The sequence below is a fragment of the Crocuta crocuta genome, unplaced genomic scaffold, assembly GCF_008692635.1.
Source record: "Crocuta crocuta isolate KB4526 unplaced genomic scaffold, BGI_CrCroc_1.0 scaffold6, whole genome shotgun sequence".
Taxonomy (NCBI): domain Eukaryota; kingdom Metazoa; phylum Chordata; class Mammalia; order Carnivora; family Hyaenidae; genus Crocuta; species Crocuta crocuta.
Genome location: NW_027531917.1, coordinates 5,604,688 through 5,623,904, shown reverse-complemented (window position 1 = coordinate 5,623,904; position 19,217 = coordinate 5,604,688). Strand labels below are relative to the sequence as shown.

General features: G+C 34.1%; 1 protein-coding gene across 3 annotated transcripts in view; it reads left to right on the top strand.

Moving 5' to 3' along the window:
* The window catches only part of LOC144240513 (ephrin type-A receptor 6), an 877,144-nt gene that overhangs the window by 383,883 nt on the left and 474,044 nt on the right, over positions 1 to 19,217 (top strand). For all 3 annotated transcript variants that reach the window (XM_077774886.1, XM_077774885.1, XM_077774887.1), the window contains exon 6: positions 15,732 to 16,067. In XM_077774886.1, the coding sequence (XP_077631012.1) occupies positions 15,732 to 16,067 (336 nt within the window). The remainder of the gene's footprint in view (positions 1 to 15,731; positions 16,068 to 19,217) is intronic.

Below are 19,217 nucleotides of genomic sequence, written 5' to 3'. Positions count from 1 at the left end.
TAGTTCTGGTTAAGGAAATAAATATTGGATGCAATAAGGTCTATGAAGCTGGTAAACGAGTCTGTCATTGAATCAGCGATGTGTACTTATCAGCATTGTGTTTATGTTTTTTTAGCTGTTATTTCCTTTAAAGATATTTCCTTTTTTATTCTTGGTATATAAATTATGTTTATATATGTTTATTTTTTATCTTTTATATGTTTTAATTTTATTTTAATCAATTAAATATCATTTGGTATCATTTGCCAGGGAACTGTAATCGTCTGTCTGATCTTTTGCCATCTTTATTTTTTTTATTTTTTTAATGTTTATATATTTTTGAGACAGAGAGGGAAGGAGGGAGTCGAAGACACAGAATCCAAAACAGTCTCCAGGCTCTGGGCTGTCAGCACAGAGCCTGACATGGGGCTCAAACACAGGGACCATGAGACGAAGTCAGACACTTAACAGACAGAGCCACCCAGGCATCCCATTTTGTCATTTTTATTAATCTCTTGTTCATGATGGATTTCTTTATTTCATTTCATTTCATTTCATTTTTTAACTTTTATTTTATTTTATTATTTTATTTCCAGTGTAGTTAACATACAGTGTTATATTAGTTTTAGGGGTGCAGTATAGTGATTCAGCAATTCCATACATCACCTGGCGCGACGCTCGTCATGACAATGCTTGCCTGCAGCTATTCAAGCGGAAGCAGAGAAAGGTTTGATATTGGTCATTGTTAGGCAGAGTTTTAGAGAACAGCATGCTATGTTGTCATCAAAAATTGAAAGAAAAAACTCTCCTAAAAAAGGTGAATGCTTTAGTCAGATCTCCCTAGTCAACACCTAAGAGGCTCCCCTCTCAAGGCTTTTCTGTGTTACTTCCATAAGGACTTCTGTATGATGTTTGAACAAAGACTTATAGCATAGTGTATTTAAGCTCACCATCTTTTAGAGTCTAATTATCTGAGCATGATTCTTGGTGTTGGTACTTGGTGGCTAGTAACCTTGGGCAAATTCTTTAACCTCTCTTTACCCTCAGTTATCCCATGCATAGTGATAATAACAGTATGTACCTCATTCTGTAGTTAGAATGATTAAACAAGTTAATAACTAAAAAGTGCTAAGAACAATACCTAGCACATAGTAGGTGCTGCATACATGTTTGTTTAGCACAGAAGCTGTTCTTTCACAATTCATTTTGAAATAGTTTTTGATCAGTTAGTATTCAAACTATCACTCAGTTTATGGTTGATACTACTATACTAGGCTCATGGATTCCATCATCTGCATTCCTACAAACTGAAAATATGTATATACTGAATTCTTGACCTTTTCACAAAATACATTAAGTCCTGCACCTCTATTGCCTGTCTAATATCAGCCAGATTTTCTGAATTACAGTCTAACTAGGGTGAGAGACCCTAGCAGTTATTACAGTATATGCAGAAAAAGTAAGGACTATATACTCCAAAGTATCATTGCTCTTAAAAATCACAATATTAGATTTTTAGGGAAGAAAAATAAAAAAAGACAAGGCAGGGGGTCATTGAGCAATCAGATTTAAGAGGATCAGGATAAGTTCACTGAGATCTAGAACATTTAAGGCCAAGAATCAAGCAATCAGCCTTTCCTGTCTTTCATTAATCACAAATAATAGCTGCATTTTAATAGATACTTCCTCTCTTAACTGCTAGATCATGTATCTATGAATTAGACATTCTTTATCACCTTTGTTCCAATAGTGTGTTATCTAAAGGGCAGAATTTAGGTCAATTAAGCAGTCAGTGCTATCACTTTCTGGTATTTTTGTCAGTCTTAGCATTTGAAACTGCTTTCAGAGAATCTTCCAGGGATTTAAAAGGAGTCATATTTTTCCTTAGTATCAGACGCACAGAGATTTTAGTTGTATGAGTTTAAAGAAAGTGAAGGACTAAAATAATGGAAACGATAAACTAGGACATTTGGCTATTACATGGCCTACCAGGGAAAGATTTTATATATAGGTATAGTATGTGATCACATAATTGATATGATCTTAAGGACCCTAAGAACTCTTCTCTTGCTCCATAGTGCCACCATGAAAACAATAACAACAACCCTTAAAAATGTAATTCCACCATTAAGAGTTTTATGATTTCTTTGGATTTTCAATGTAGAGATAGGTATCTTTTTATATCATAATCTTGAGACACATCATATATAAGATTTATAAAAGTTGTATTAAGATTTTATTCTTTTAGAGCAGTTTGAGATTCACAATAAAATTATGAGAAAATACAGAAATTTCCCATAAACCTCCCTGCTTCCAGATATGCATAACATCCCCTAATATCAGCATCTTCTACCAAAATAGTACATTTCTACAATTGATAAACCTAATCACCTAAAGTCTACAGTTTACATTAGGATTCACTCTTGGTATTGTATATTCCTTGAGTTTGGAAAAATGTATAAGGGCATGTATCCATCATTGAAGTATCTTACACACTATTTTCACTGGTCTAGAACACCTCTGTGCCCCACCTAGTCATACCTTCTACAGCGTAACTTCTGGATACTACTTATCTTTTTACTGTCTCCATACTTTTTTGCCTTTTCCAGAATGTCATATAGTTGGAATCATTCACTATGGCTTCTTTCACTTAGAAATATGCATTTAAGATTCCTCCATATATTTCATAGCCAGATAGCTCATTTCTTTTTAGTGCTGAATAATATTCCATTGTCTGGATGTAACACAGCTTACTTATCTATTTACTTCCTGAAGGACAACTTGGTTGCCTCCTGTTTTGACAGTTATGAGTAAGCTGCTGCAAATATTCAGGTTTTGTATGGACATAAATTTTCACTTCCTTTAGGGTAAATACTAAGGGGTGTGATTTCTTTATCATATGGTAGGAAAATGTTTAATTCTGTTAAGAAACTACCAAACTACCATTTTGCATTCCTACTAATAAAGAATGAGAGTTCCTGTTGTTCCACGTCCTTGCCATCAATTGATGATGTTAGTATCCTGAACTTTGACCATTTCTAGTAGGTGTGTAGTAGAATCTCATTGTTGTCTTAATTTGTATTTTTCCCTGTTGACATGTAATGTGGAACACCTTTTTACCCACTTTTTGTCATCTATCTTCTTTAAAGAGGTGTCCACATAAACATTTTTAAGTGTTTCAAATGGCTATAGTTTTAAAAAAATGATGCCTATATTCAAAGTTAATTCTTTCAGTGGTGGTGGGCAGGAGGGTGACCTGATCCTCAATCTATTGGATCTGGCTATTGTTAGTTTCCTTTCTGCCATTTTGTTTCCTCTAACTCCTTCCTCACAACCTATAAGCATTTCTATCGTTAAAATAATACTCCAAATCTAATAATTTTTCTCCTCAAAAAAATAATATTGGAAAAGCAGTCTTGGCTATGGTTACTTAATTTTTTAATTACTTTTTAACATACCATATTCAGATTTTTGCTCTTCACTCTAAGAGAGCAATCATATTTTTCCCCCTACCACTTCACATAAACTAGATAAGAAAAATTCACCAATGATCTTTGCCATTTTGTTTTAGTAATGTTTTTGTCCTGTTTTTCATATTATTTGGCTTTGGTTGTTTGAAATTGTTTCCTTTTATTCTAGGACATCATATTCACCCTTCTAATTTTCTCACCATTGAATTTGTCACCATTGATGGTTTCTCTTCTTTTTCTTATCTGTTAAATATTAATTTTCTTCATGTTATTTTATTTCCTTTCCACATGTGCTCATTCTCATGGCTTCAAATACTACCTTTAAATAGATGGTGTCTATATTTTTATTTGTATTCTGGTCTTTCTCCTAAAGTCCAAACTTGTCTAGCCAACTGATTGTGGGATTTGACAACCTATATGTCCTATGGAAACTTGCCCAAATGTCTGGCCTTACATCATACCATATTCCCTTTGGTTATTGATCTCATGGACTTCTGGAATTCTGAATTTGTCCTCATCCTTGGTGCTAGCCATTTCTTGTACTTGAAACACTTTCCCTCAAAGTCTTCTTATGGCTGTTTTATTTTTGCTATTCAGGTTCAAATATCAGCCCTTAAGACAAGCACTTCCTGACCAACCATTCAAAAATACAATCCCTCCCAGTACTCTTTTCCATGTAACTTTTTTTCAAAGATTTTTAAGTTTATTTATTTTTGAGAGAAAGAGGGAGAGAGAGAGAGAGAGAGAGAGAGCAAGCACAGGGGAGGGGGAGAGAGAGAGGGAGAGAGAGAATCCCAAGCAGGTTCTGTATCATCAGCACAGAGCCTGACACGACACGGGGCTCGAACTCATGAACCATGAGATCATGACCTGAGCCAAAATCAAGAGTTGAACAATTAACCAACTGAGCTACTCAGGCACCCCTATCACTTTTTATTTTTTTTACGGATTATAACAGTCTTTGAAATTTCTGTTTTATTTGTACATTTCCTTCTTTGTTTATTGTTATTCTAGCCCCACTAGACTATTAAACCCATGAGATCATGGATGTTCTTTCCCTTTTATTCTCAAGCACTAATAGTAGTACATAGGCACTAGACACTAGATTCTAAAGTTTATTTAGAACTCATTTATTTGTTGAATGTGTAAACTAATAATTTCAAGCTCAAACTGCAAAAAACAGTTTACTGCTTTCTCTCTCATCCTTCTCATCCACCCAAGCTTTATGTCCTTGTCCTGGTGAATCCTTATCTACTCATGCATCTAAGCCAGAAAGCTTGGAATCATAATTCTTGCCCTGATCTTAACATGTCCTAGCAATGTTGTAGTCACAAGTACTATCAATTCTGCCGCTTAGCATTTCTTCTGTCCATTCCTTCCTGTTAGTTCCTGGCCCTGTCCTTTTAGTTGAGGGCTTCAACTCTCCCTTGGGCTAATTTAATAATACCCTGGCTAGTCCCCTTCCTTTAGTCTTCCATACCTCCAAATATTACAAACTATTAGAAACAATAATAAACCTTGATTATATTACCACTTCTTCCTAAGGTCTTTCAAATCCCAACCCCCATTTGCCAAAATTGAGAGTCAATCCAAGGACATTCAAAGTCCTGCCCTGACCTGTCTCTCCTCTATTTTTTTTAATTTTTAATGTTTATTTATTCTTACAAGAAGAAGAGAAGGAGAGAGAGAGAGAGAGAGAGAGAGAGAGAGAGAAAGCGAGCATGAGTGGGGGAGGGGCAGATAAAGAGTGGGAGACGCAGAATCTGAAGCAGACTCTAGTTTCTGACCTGTCAGCACTAGCCTGATGTGGGACTCAAACTCATGAAACGTGAGATAATGGCCTGAGCTGAAGTCAGACACATAACAGACTAAGCCACCCAGACGGCCCTCTCTCAGACGGCCCTCTCTCTCTCTCTAATTTTAACTATATTAGGATCTTTCAAACAACCCTACTAACCAGTTATATCAGCAACATACTTGCAAGCTTAGGACTTCTTGATTTTTAAAAATTCCTTGTTTTTGCTGGAACTGCAAAATACATGAAAGAAATTATGAATAAGAAATTTAAAATGAAATACCAAAATGTTTTCTCTGGATCTTTAATCTGCTTCATAAACCCTTAACTGTGTTTCTCAGGTGACTAATTAATGTATATTCTGTGCTTTGAAGGATGAGCTTTGGAGGACAGTCCTTAATGTCAGGTCTTGGTCAATTAGGGCTGCCTCTGAGAGCAGTTGAGAGCACTGGAGACGCAGCTGCCTGCCAAGAAATCTGTTACCAAAATAACTATCTAAAGCTTTTCCAAGCCAGAAGGGAAAAATACTCACTGAGGTTAAAGACACAAAGGAAAATAAGAATTACTAAGAAAGTACTTGTCCAGCAGGAAAGGCAGAGAGCATGAAAGGGTCAAGAGAAATGAAATGAGGGTCTAATACATGGTTGCATGAAAAGTTAGACAAAATATAATTACACTGTCATAGCATTTTTACTTTGATGTTTCTCATATGTTTAAATCAATAGGATTTTTTAAAAGCTACTGATCAGATGCTGGAAGATTAACACTTTCAATAAACATTTGTTTTACCCACTTAGAAAGGTTCAAAACATAAAATGTGAATCATATATATATGGGTAATTCTAATGGCCATCATTAAGGATTTCTCTGTTCTTTGGTCTTCTAAATAGGAATCAAATACCTTATGAGTAAAAAGTTTTTTCAAACTTCATTCTTAATATAAAGGGAAATATCATGGTTTTGTGTCTTTGTACTTGACATACAGTGACGAGGATTGACAATGAACTTATAAAAGTAGAATTTACTTTTTTGTTCTAAGGCTAATATTGTAAAATCGCTTCTTTATTTCTGGAATAATCGGCAACTTTAAAAGTCATTATCTCTCATTCTTATTTTGAATAGAACAGGTAGTATGTTGAAATGCAGCAGGTGTTCTTCATTTGCCCTGCCCAGACTCACGTCCCCCACTTCTGGGTGGGTATAGGATGTTCTCACCCAGGGACCCCTGTTGTGCTTGCTTTCTCCTCATTTTCCCATATCTTTCAGTTTTTTCTTCTCTCTTTCCTAAGTATGTTTTGCTTGGAGAAAACTATTCTGGTTCCTTGCTTTTCCATCTCACAACTGAAATATAAAAGTACAACTAATTGGTTAGGTGGCTCATTGTAAGCACAATGTAGGAACCACAGTTTTGCAGACACTAAAATGGGAGAACTTGTGAAAATGGATTTTTTTTACTTCTAGAAGGCGATGTTACATTCTTCTCTTACTATAGAAAATAACCCTGAATATTCACTGAGCACATTGCAATGGTATATTTTTTAAATTAAAATGACTTTGACATTATGGAATAAGTACCTGTATGCAATGAATCCCAGCTTCCCCAATACTGATCACTGATGTAGGATGTTATTTGAGTTTCATGGAATTTCCTAAATGCAAATACTTTAATCTTTATTTCAGTGGAGTTTCTTTTACCAAATCACCTGGGAGAGGTTCCTCCATAGAAAGAGGTAGTAAGTAGTCTTTCTGCTCATGTTGGAGAATTGAGTTACCACTTGCTCCCAGGCCTCTCACAGTTGGAATTCTGAGTATTGTGCCTTTCAGTATCATCTAGTGGTATGCAATAAACCATTTACCAAGAAGCACCCATCACTGGAAAGAGAGCATTCATTATTATCTTCACAGTGTTATACATTTTGAGAAAGGTTATTAATTTGCTTTAATCTATTCATTTATTGTTTTATTTTCCCTCCCAATTTATGACTGTACTTAGGGAACTCGATGATATTTGACTCAGAAGACCCAAAGCTAGCCTACTCATTATTTCATTTGTATTTTAGTGTGCTTTTATCATAGGTATGTTTTTGCGATGTAACTCTTGACCTGTACAGCAATAATACATTTCTGTAATTCATACAATTAGTTATTCTGTGGGTTTCCTTTATTTTTTCTGAAAAGATAAGGGTGGCCGATCACCATTTCTTGGAAGTTTTCCAAGATAAAATTATATCTATGCTCTATAGCATAGAAATTTGGGGCCACAAATGTTTATTTTTCAAATTCGTAAGTGTTTTTAAGGAATTCAAAAGTTTTTAATGAATTTAAAACTGTGAGAAGCTTTAAATTCCTTCCCAATGGATAGATGGGTGACTACTCTTTTTACCTTGGGTCTTTATTAGTTCATCTCAGTTACTGTAATAATAGTCATTCCCTTCCACTTCTTGATTTTCAAGTTATATTAATCAATCCTTCACCAGTAACACCAGGATATTGGAAAGATTATAACCTCAAACTTCTTGTTCTCCAATATTTGTGAAAATTGACACTATTTGAAAAATAATTATTGGAGGATTGCATAAAACCATGCATTCTATTTGTTCCCTTAGTAAAAGCACATATTGCCTTTGGATCAGCCTGGACCAGAATAAACTTGTGTACAGTAATACAAATATTTCAATGTAATATGTATCCTTGCTAATTCTTAGCCACATCTTCTATAAAATGGTATGAATAACTACCTTTTGGGTTTATTGTAAGATGAATGAAATAAACCATGTGGAATATGAAGTACACATCTTAGAACAAAATGAGTACTCAAGATGCTAGCTATATTTTTAAAATTCATAACTATAAAGGTATAAAAATGCTCATTTCTGTCTCAGGACCAATAGAGAAGTGTCACAGGTGGGTAACACCTAAATTGCAAACTGAAGGATGAGTAGGAACCCTCCACACAACAAAAGGACATAAAGGAACAGTATGTGCAAAAGCACTCAGATGCAGCAACAGGGAACAAGATACCTGGTTATGAAGGCATGTGATGACAAGGTTGAGAGGTTTAAGTTTTATTCTGGAAGTGAATGGTATTTGGCCAATAAGAATCTTGTTGTTTTTTCTCTAACTGTGAATTTTAGAAGTAATGGAGAATCTAAAAAGAATTATCTAAGTCACCATTCATAGTATTATGAAAACGTTAATGGATAGCAAGTCTTTTTTTCTCTTTTTTTTGTTAAGTCTATTTTGAGAGAGAGAGAGAGAGAGAGAGAGAGAGCACAGAGGAGGGGCAGAGGGAAAGAGAGAGAACCTAAGTGGACTCCACACTCAGCACAGGGCCTGACATAGTTTTCAATCCCATGACTGAGATCACGACCTGAACCAAAATCAGGAGTTGACTGTTCAGCCAACTGAGCCACCCTGATGCCTAAATGAATAGCAAGTCTTAATGTTGGACATCAATTTAGTTACTGAAGTAGGTGCAAAAATGTTGAAGACAATGAAAATATGTGAAATGCAAAGAATTTGCAGTGCACTTGCTGCTGTATTTTGAGCAATATTTATCTTGAAGATTTAATTTTCAATTGCTCTTCTGTATATAAAATTGTTTTAAAATGCTCTTAGATAACATTAAAAAAAATCTGCCATTGGAATGTAATACATTTCTCATTAATTTGTATGTTTTGAAAGTTTGTATTTGATAATATTCTCTAAGCAAAGCACTATAAGATACTTTTAATATCCACATGTGTTTTTTTACCTATAAAATGAATACANAGGTATCATTCCATCATTAATACACTTGACATAATTACAGTACTTTCCTAGGCCTCATTGCTTTATCTGAATAAATTGATTTATCTTCCCTCCAGTGAGGTTGAAGCCCTATGTTTGTGATTACTTATCATTTATTTCCAAATATACAAACATTTTGTGAACAAAACTTAGAGTACAAAATGGCTTAGAGAAAGAGAATACAGAATTCTGTTTATAGATATACCTATTAAATACATTTTTCAAAGATCATATAGGAAGGACATTAGATTAACAATATGGCTATAGATAAAAGTTAAATAGCAATAATTCAAAGAATAAGATGATGTTTAGAGTTTTAAGTTATGTCCATATGCAAATCTGGCAACCTATATTTTTGTACATCATTAAAATCTAGAAATGTACTTTTTCATATGAATTATTCCTATGTGTTTGTCTTTCTTTAGTGTATTTACTCATTTGCAAAAATTATTTACCTAGACAATTCTAGATGATTCAGTATATTTTTTAAATATTCTTTTTGACATAGATTAACATAGAACAATTTTTCTTTCCTTTGTAAACTCATAGATATAAGGAAATATCCTTTTTATTAGGTGACTGTATTACTATATGCATTTTTTCATTTTTTAGGTTTTATTTAAATTCCAGTTAGTTAACATACAGTGTAATATTAATTTCAATGGTAGAATTTGTGAGCCATCACATACAACACCCAGTGCTCATCACAGCAAGTGCCCTCCTTAATATCCATTTAACCTACTTGCCACCAATTCCCCACTCCAGCCACCCTCAGCTTGTTCTCTATAGTTAAGAGTCTGTTTTATGATTTTCCTGTCTCTTTTATACCCCATGCTCATCTGTTTTGTTTCTTAAATTCCACATGTGAGTGAAATCATATGATATTTGTCTTTCTCTGACTGATTTATTCATTTAGCATAGTACACTCTATTCCACCCACGTCACTGCAAATTGCAAGATTTCATTCTTTTTGATGGTTGAGTAATATTTCTGTGTGTGTGTGTGTGTGTGTGTGTGTGTGTGTAAATGTATCTTCATCCATTCAACAGTCAAAGGACATTTGGGCTCTTTCCAGAATTTGGCTATTGTTGATACTCTTGCTATAAACATTGTGGTGCTTGTGTCCCTTTGAATCAGTATTTTTTTTTTTGAATCAGTATTTTTGTATCCTTTGGATAAATATATAGTAGTGCAATTTCTGGTTTGTAGGGTAATTCTATTTTTAACTTTTTGAGGAACATTGATACTGTTTTCCAGAGTGGATGCACCAGTTTGCATTCCCACCAATATAGTACAAGAGGATTCCCTTTTTCCTCATCCTTGACAACACTTACTTTCTGCATTGTTAGTTTTAGCCATTTTAACTGGAGTGAGGTGACATCTCATTGTAGTTTTGATTTGCATTTCCTTGATGATGAGTGATATTGAGCATCTTTTAATGTATCTGTTAGCCATTGAATGTCTTCTTTGAAAAAGTGTCTCTTCATGTCTTCTGCCCATTTCTTCACTGGATTATTTCTCTTTTGGGTGTTGAGTCTGATGAGTTATTTATAGATTTTAGATAGTAACCCTTTATCAGATATGTAATTTGCAAATATCTTCTTCCCATTCCGTAGGTTGCTTCTTAGTTTTGTTGATTGTTTCCTTCACTGTGTAGGAGCTTTTTATCTTGATGGAGTCCCAAGAGTCCCTTCTTGCTTTTGTTTCCATTGCCTCAGGAAACATATTCTACTATATTCATTATTGTCATTAAATTAACAAACACATTTAAATTATTGCCAAGTAGTAACTCATAAAATATAGTTTAGTAAATAATATCCTTCCATGATTTGATACTCTCAGTTATTTGGATCAAACTTTCATTGTTCTTAAGATTAGAAAGTGAATCTGCAAACACAATTAGCTATGTAGTAAGTGAATAATTAGTCTCAAGACCATTTGAAAAAGACCCCTATTTATTTGTGAGTTAACATATTTCTATAATTATAATCATGTAGTATAAATCTATAGGAATTGATGTAGTAACTGAATCACAGTCCTTAAGTTCAGTGTCAGCCTTTTAATGTTCTGCAGAATGCTAGTATTCCTATAGATGCTTCTTGGAAAATAAGGTTCGATGAGCAAATTTTTAAAAATGTTGGATTCAACAAAGTGAAGCAAATTATGTTATTTTTGTTTCCATATCAGTCTACCAGAGGAATCTTAATTTGATTATGAAACTCATTTTTGTGGGATATCTCATGGTATTAGAAATATTGCAAAGGATATATTTTAGGAAATATGGTTCTATTTTTAAAAAATTATATAAAATGAAATAAAACAATAATCATAGCCCACCTGGCCTCTGCTACTGTGAAGAAGATGGGGGCTGCAGGCTCGGTGGTTTTCCGGGAAAAGAAAAGACTGTACAGCCCCCTGGCTGGTTCATAAATTTGCTATTAGAATAATATTCCTTCATTCTTTAAACATTCAATGGAAGAATCCAAACTGAAGCAAAACATTAAAAAATACTTGCTAGATACACTAGTAGAAGTAAAATTATAGTTTTATTGTAAGGTTTAATATACAATGGATTTGAAAAACAGCTAGTTGCTAATCAGAATAATTGCCCTCTCTTATGAAGTCATTCTGTAAGGTGAAGTCTTTTCTTCTATGTGAATTACTTGTTTCCTGTAAAGAAAAAAAAATCAACATAAGGAAATCCCTGAGAGTTTTCTATACAGATGTCTCCAAAAGGGTTATTGCACCAAGTTTTTATTTCCAATGTCACATAATCTTGGTATAATTTATAAATGATAACAAAGCAATCAGGCCACATTCATAAAAGCCCAGTGACACATAATTTACTTGAATCTGAGGATTAGAATTAATTGTCTCTCTTTGTTCCAAGTTTTAAATCTTAGTAAATGATTCACTGCATGTCATTACAGCTTAATATTTGCATGAAATCACAGTTTAGCTGGCATAATTTAACAGCAATTAAAAAGCTATTTAATCGTCATGCAAATTGGTATGAGGGCCCTTGAGTAAGAAGGGTGTCTGCCTTTTTTTTTTAAAGTATCTCCAGGCGGACAGTTAGATACTTGCAGACACCCATAACATAATTGATAACATTCATCCTATTCATGAAAATATAAGTGAATAATAATTCATGATTTCTATTATAAATAAGAGAAACAAGCAACAATATGAATATGTCATTCTGTAGGAAGACCTTTTTATGATAATGATAATGAATCTTTATCTTCCAGGCCTAAATCTAAGTTGGAGGTAAAAAGTGAAACATGTCATTTTGCTGCAGTTTGTAATGCCTTCTATATTTTCCTTTCTTTTTTTTTTTTTCCTTAAATGGTTTATGGTCAAGTTGGTTTACATATAACACCCAGTGCTCATCCCAACAAGTGACCTCCTCCATCCCCATGACACCCCCTGTCCCTCTCCCCCCACCTCAGCCCTCAATTTGTTCTCAGCATTCAAGAGTCTCTCATGGTTTGCCTCCCTCCCTCTCCCCAACTATTTTTCCCCTTCTTCTCCTGCTTCATCCTCCATTAACATCCTCTTAATCCACCTATATGTGCAAACATAAGGTATTTGTCCTTCTCTGCCTGACTTATTCCGCTCAACATAACACCCTCTGGTTCCATCCATGTTGCTACAAATGGCCAGGTTTCATTCTTTCTCATTGCCATATTGTATTCCATTGTATAAATATACCACATCTTCTTGATCCATTCGTCCACTGATGGACACTTAGGCTCTTTCCATGTTTTAGCTATTGTTGAGAGTGCTGCTATAAACCTTGGGGTCCATGTGCCCCTATGCATCAGCACTTTATCTNATACTAACCTTTTATCTGATATGTCATTTGCAACTATCTTTTCCCATTCCGTCAGTTGCCTATTAGTTTTACTGATTGTTTCCTTTGCCGTGCAGAGGCTTTTTATCTTGATGAGGTCCCAGTAATTCATTTTTGATCGTGGTTTCCTTTCTGAAGGCAGACGTTTCTGCAAACTTCTGGAACATGAAACGGCATAAAGCAAAGTTTGCAGAAACCTTTTAGAAAAGCTAGCCATTCCCTTTCTAGGTCAGGCTTTAGGTGATATACATACAGATGGCTGAGGCCCCTACCCATCAGGTTGCTGTTATCAGGATCCAAAGGAAAGAAAGAAAGAAAGGAAAGAAGGAAGGAAGGAAGGAAGGAAGGAAGGAAGGAAGGAAGGAAGGGAGGAAGGAAGGAAGGGAGGGAGGGAGGGAGGAAGGAAGAGGAATATATAAAATAACCATTCTTAATATCTCAAACCCAATACATAGTTATGTAGATTTATGAGTAGTGTTGTGCTACTGTAACACTGTATAACAGATCTCACTAATAAGTTCCCTATGCTTATTAAGACTATTCCCTACACTGCATCCAGAATGCTTATTTTTTTAAACACATGGCCTCCTTATATTAAATCTGTAAGTCTGTTTTTGTTGTACATAGAAAAATTTCCAGACTCATTCTATTGACCCTAGGAGTTTTCTGCTATCCAACCCTTCTTCTTCCTTTAAGCTCACTTCTTGGGGCTCCTGGATGTCTCAGTCATTTAAGCATCTGACTTTGGTTCAGGTCATGATCTTATGGTTCATGAGTTCAAGCTCCACATCGGGCTTTCTGCTGTCAGCACAGAGCCTGCTTTGGATCCTCTATCCCCTCTCTCTGCCCTTCCCCCACTGTTTCTCTCTCCCTTTCAAAAAAAAAAAAGCAAAAAACAAACAAAAAGAACAAAAACAAAACACCACTCACACACTTTTTAAAAAAAACCCTCACTTCTTGCTTTTTCCTTTTGCATTCTAGCCACAGTGATTATCTGCCAGTTCCATGACTATTTTAAGATCCTTCTTGACTAAAGAACCATCCATCTACCCTTAATATCCTCACTCTTCTGACATCCTCCTCACTAAGTCCATGAGGCTTTCCTCAGAATATTTCTCCAGATTGGTTATTCTGATAATGTGTATTTCAGCTCCTTTCCTTTTGGTTTTGCAATTGCACTTATTATAATTTGAATTTTATTATTCTGTTTATGGTTTATCTGCCATTCAACTAAACTGTAAATAACAAAATAGGAATTATGTTTGTAACATTAACACTTTAAATCCAAGATCTAACAGAGTATCTGGCACACATAGTAGTCACTTACAAATATTTATTTCATGAGTGATGACTGTATCTTGAAATCCGACAGAAGCCTGTAGCAAAACGTTAATCTTTTCCTATGGAAAGAATGTTGTAGATAATACTCTCCCACCTTCTTTTTTTTTTTTTTTTCTAATTTTTTTAATGTTTTATTTATATCTGAGAGAGAGAGAGAAAGACAGCGTGAGCAGGGAGGGTCAGAGAGAGAGGGAGATACAGAATCTGAAACAGACTCCCGGCTCTGAGCTGGCAGTCAGCACAGATCCCAACACGGGGTTCGAACCCACAAACTGTGAGATCATGACCTGAGCCGAAGTCGGACGCTCAACTGACTGAGCCACCCAGGCGCCCCAATACTCTCCCACCTTCTAAGCAAATTCTCTTGATTGCAGAAAAATTAAAGAATTGTTTTAGATTTCCTTTAAGGTAATTTTTCTAAAGTATGGCAGGAATGTTATTTCATTAGTTATTTATTCAATAAATTATTTTTAAAGTATCTATCAAAAGCATAGTCCCTTAAAGGATTCTGTATTATTTCACACATAGTGTAGTGCCTGACACTGAGCAGACCATCACTTAATGCTTGTACGATGAATAATATAAAACTGAGGTTTGAAGTGCTCATATAAGTGTAAAATATGGTTGACACAATTTTAAGAAAAGACTGGAGCAATTAAAGGATATTAAGTACTCTATGCAGTATGATCCATATGGAAAATTAGTGAAAAAAGAGACTGAGGAAACATGCTCATGCACTTGTTAGGACTGACTTGGTTTATGCAGAATTTTGATGATAAAGAAGATTCTGTGGATCCCGCTGTTAGCTTTTAAAACACACTTATTTGTGTTTAGTATAGTTAACCTAAGTAAAAGTCAAATCACCATATCTCATGTATACATACCTCTTTTATCCCTTCCATATAATACTTTTATTCCATGAAATTGGCAAGGCCCCAAGAAAAGTCTTTTTGCTACTTCCAGCTTTCCTTTCTCTTCCTCTTCTTTCAAACTCTCTGTCTACCTAAAACCTATCATTTTTTTCTCAACCCGCGAGAAATAGATCCTTAGGTATTGTCAAAGTTAGTAAGTGGGAGTTTTATCTATATACCAAGTGTAGTATGAAGACTGAACGACTGAAAACAGTATGTTTTGAAAATGGTGTAATAATTATTAAGATGTAATTTAAAACATCACATGATTTAAAATAAAGTTTGCTTATTATATATTTCAGTAAACAAATTTTCAAAGTATAATTATCATATCTTTTGGAGATCTTTGGCTTTTGATTTTAAATACTCATATTCATATATCAAAATGTTAAGATATAGACCATTTACACTGCGAATATTCCTTTCTTATTAGACTTAATCAGAAGTTTTTCACCATATTTCTTTATTCCCATTAGAAGAAAGAGGTCAAACTAATATAAAAGTCAAATGTTTATTAAGTTTTCAAGTTAGCACCCTTCTCATTCATTGTCCTACACATGTACATTTGTTTTTTAATTGCTTTTCTCTAGGGCCACCTTCAGCTCCTAGGAATGTGGCTTTTAACATCAATGAAACAGCTCTTATTTTGGAATGGAGCCCACCAAGTGACACAGGAGGGAGAAAAGATCTCACATACAGTGTAATTTGTAAGAAATGTGGCTTGGATACCAGCCAGTGTGAGGACTGTGGTGGAGGACTCCGCTTCATCCCCAGACATTCTGGCCTCATCAACAATTCTGTGATAGTACTTGACTTTGTGTCTCACGTGAATTACACCTTTGAAATAGAAGCCATGAACGGAGTTTCTGAGTTGAGTTTTTCTCCCAAGCCATTCACAGCTATTACAGTGACCACGGATCAAGATGGTAAGTTCCACTGCTATTCTCTCTAAACTTACCCACCACTTATTCCTGGTGGACTTATATTCACTGAGGTACAGTTGTATACTCCATATGCTAGAGAAGTGATTTTCTGGTTGTTGTTCTTACTGTTTTCTAAGGTCCAGAAAGGTATTATTTATTGATAAGGTTATTTAGTAACTTATTAGTAAGGTTAATTAGATATAATGCTACTCTCTAATGTTTATGCATTGCTTTTGATATAATTCTATACAAATACATCTTAATGAGCAAGTATATATTACCTCACCAACAAACATCAGATACAAAAAAAAATGTTGCTAAGTGAATGGAAATTCAGTTATTCCACTTATGTTGCCATTCCTTTTCCATATCAAATAAAGCAAATAGTAATAATTAATATTGATTATGACTCATATCTATGATGTAAAAACATCACAGCCAACATGTTTAATTATGACCCACTTTGAAAAGAGCAAAAAAAAATCCAGAAATAAATCCAAATGCTATTGTTAAGTACCATTTGTAAAAACTAGTTACATTGTCTTTTTAAAAAATCCAATTACTTTCAGTTAAATATTCCTGTCATAACTCTATACATTTTTACTGCAACATAATTAGGCAGGAATACTTCTATGATTTTTATAAGTGTATATTTTCTTTAACTCCCTCATATCATAATTTATGGTAGTACATGAATCAAGAAAAGCATCAGATTTTTAAAAACTCCCTTTGAAAAGCATTCATAAATTATGTGGACACACAAACAATTGTCTTACAATAGAAAATATTATATATGAGGTAAATTTATAAAGATAAAACTACTCTTTTATATTGAATTTGTTGGCTAACTCTACTGTAACAAATGCCATACACTATGTGACTTAAACAACAGAAATTTATTTTCTTACAGTTCTAGAGTCTAGAAGTCCAAGAATAAGGTGTCAGCAAGGTTGATTTCATTCTGAAACTTGTCTTCATTTTACCTTCATTACTGCTTTGAAGGCCTTATCTCCAAATATAGTTACGTTCTGAGGTTCTGAGGTTAGAACTTCAACATATGAATTTTGGGCATGGAGGTACAGTAAGGCAGCATATGGTGATATTTAAAATGAAAGTATATGGAAAGTGTTGAAATATTACTCAGCAATAAAAAGGAAGAAATTATTGATACACATAACTTAAATGAACTTTAAGGATCCTATGCTGAATAAAAAGCCAATCTCAAAGGGATGTATACTGTCTGATTCACTTATATAACATTCTTGAAATAACGTAATTATAGACATGAGGAATAGATAAATGGTGGCTAGGACTGGGATTTGAGAGAGAGGCATATCACTATGAAGGGCAGGAAAGAACCTTGTGATGATAATACAGTTAAATCTCTTTTGTGGTGGCATTTACATGAAGCTACATATAGGATAAATTGCATTGAGCTACACATACACAACATGCCCTGTGGATTTTATTACCCATATCAATTTTCTACTTTTGAATTTGTACCATAGCTATGTAAGTAGTTAATACTGGAGAGGCTGAGTAAATGGTGTATGGGACTTCACTATATATATTTTTATGAATCTATAATTATTGCAAAATAAAAAGTTAAAAAATATTGCTAAACCTGTAAATGCACAGAAAGAAAACTTTAACATTTTACTAAGAACATTTTAAATGAATGTGACTTTTATTTAAACTATCACACATAAATTCCCATTGCCAATGATCTTTAGAATGCATCTAATAAGTAAAGCAAAGCCAAACAGTATCATACAATCATCATCTTTGTATTTACTGTGCAGTTTTCCCCTTTATTAGCAAATAGTTACACACCATAGAATTTGCTTTATGGCTATTAAAATGGAATTCCTATTTCCTCTTTTTTTTTCTTCTTTCCCATAATATCAACAGAATCTTGTCAAAGTATATTCAGGATAAAACAGACTAGGGTCTTTTGTTCCTCTCAGCATTAGCAGATTATTTCTAAGGCCTTTTGGCTGTCGCCAGGTCAAAAAATACAACTCAGAACAATTGTTCTTAACTACAGGGTATATATAATAAGTTGGGGGATAAAGACAGTGTATCACAGGGGCACCTGGGTGACTCAGTTGGTTAAGTGTCCTATTTAGGCTCTGGTCATGATCTCACGCTTATTGGGTTTGAGCCCCTCGTCAGGCTCTCTGCTGACTGCCAGCTCAGAGCCTGGAGCCTGTTTCAGATTCTGTGTCTCCCTCTCTCTCTGATCCTCCCCTACTCACACTTTCTCTCTCTCTCAGAAATAAATATTTTTAAAAATAAATAAATAAAATTTTTAAAAATATACAGTGTATCACTTTAAATAAAATATATACATAACTATATTTACATATTTCCATACAAATTACACTGAACAACCTTTCATTCTAGGATTAAAAGAGTTACTTAGTCTACTTTCCCACTTAGCACAAAGATAGAATATAAATTGTTTCTCACTTTTAAAATGAGAGAATTCATTAAAACTGTATTGCTGTGATGACAGAAGGTTAATTAGAGACAAAATAAAATATAGTATCTATATATTGACACTATAAATTCTGGAAGGATAATATTATTAAACAACCCTCCCCAGTAAATTTTTCTTTGTTGTAGACTGTTAAGAAACAATTATCGCTAATTTAATTTAACTGTGTTTTAGATATAAATACTAAGAAAATTCATCTTACATATATTTAAGTATCATCTTACATATATTTGAAAAGTACATAAAGGACGTAAACTGAGCTAAAATACTGACATAAAATATTTAATAAAATAATATGACAAGCAGAAACAAGATAATTCTCACTACATTTCTTCAACATAGTACTAGAAGTCCTAGAGACAGCAATCAGACAATTAAAAGAAATAAAAGGAAACAAACCTCAAGAGACTCTCAATGATAGAGAACAGACTGAGAGTTGATGGAGGAAGGTGGATGGGGGATGGGTTAGACGGGTAATGGGTATTAAAGAGTCCACATGTTGTGATCAGCACTGGGTTTTGTATGTAAGTAATGAATCACTGAATTCAATTCCTAAAGCCATTATTATTGCACTGTATGTTAAATATTTAAAATTTAAATTAAAAAAATAAAGCACCTTACATGCAGAAAAATATTTAATTTAAAAACAGAAA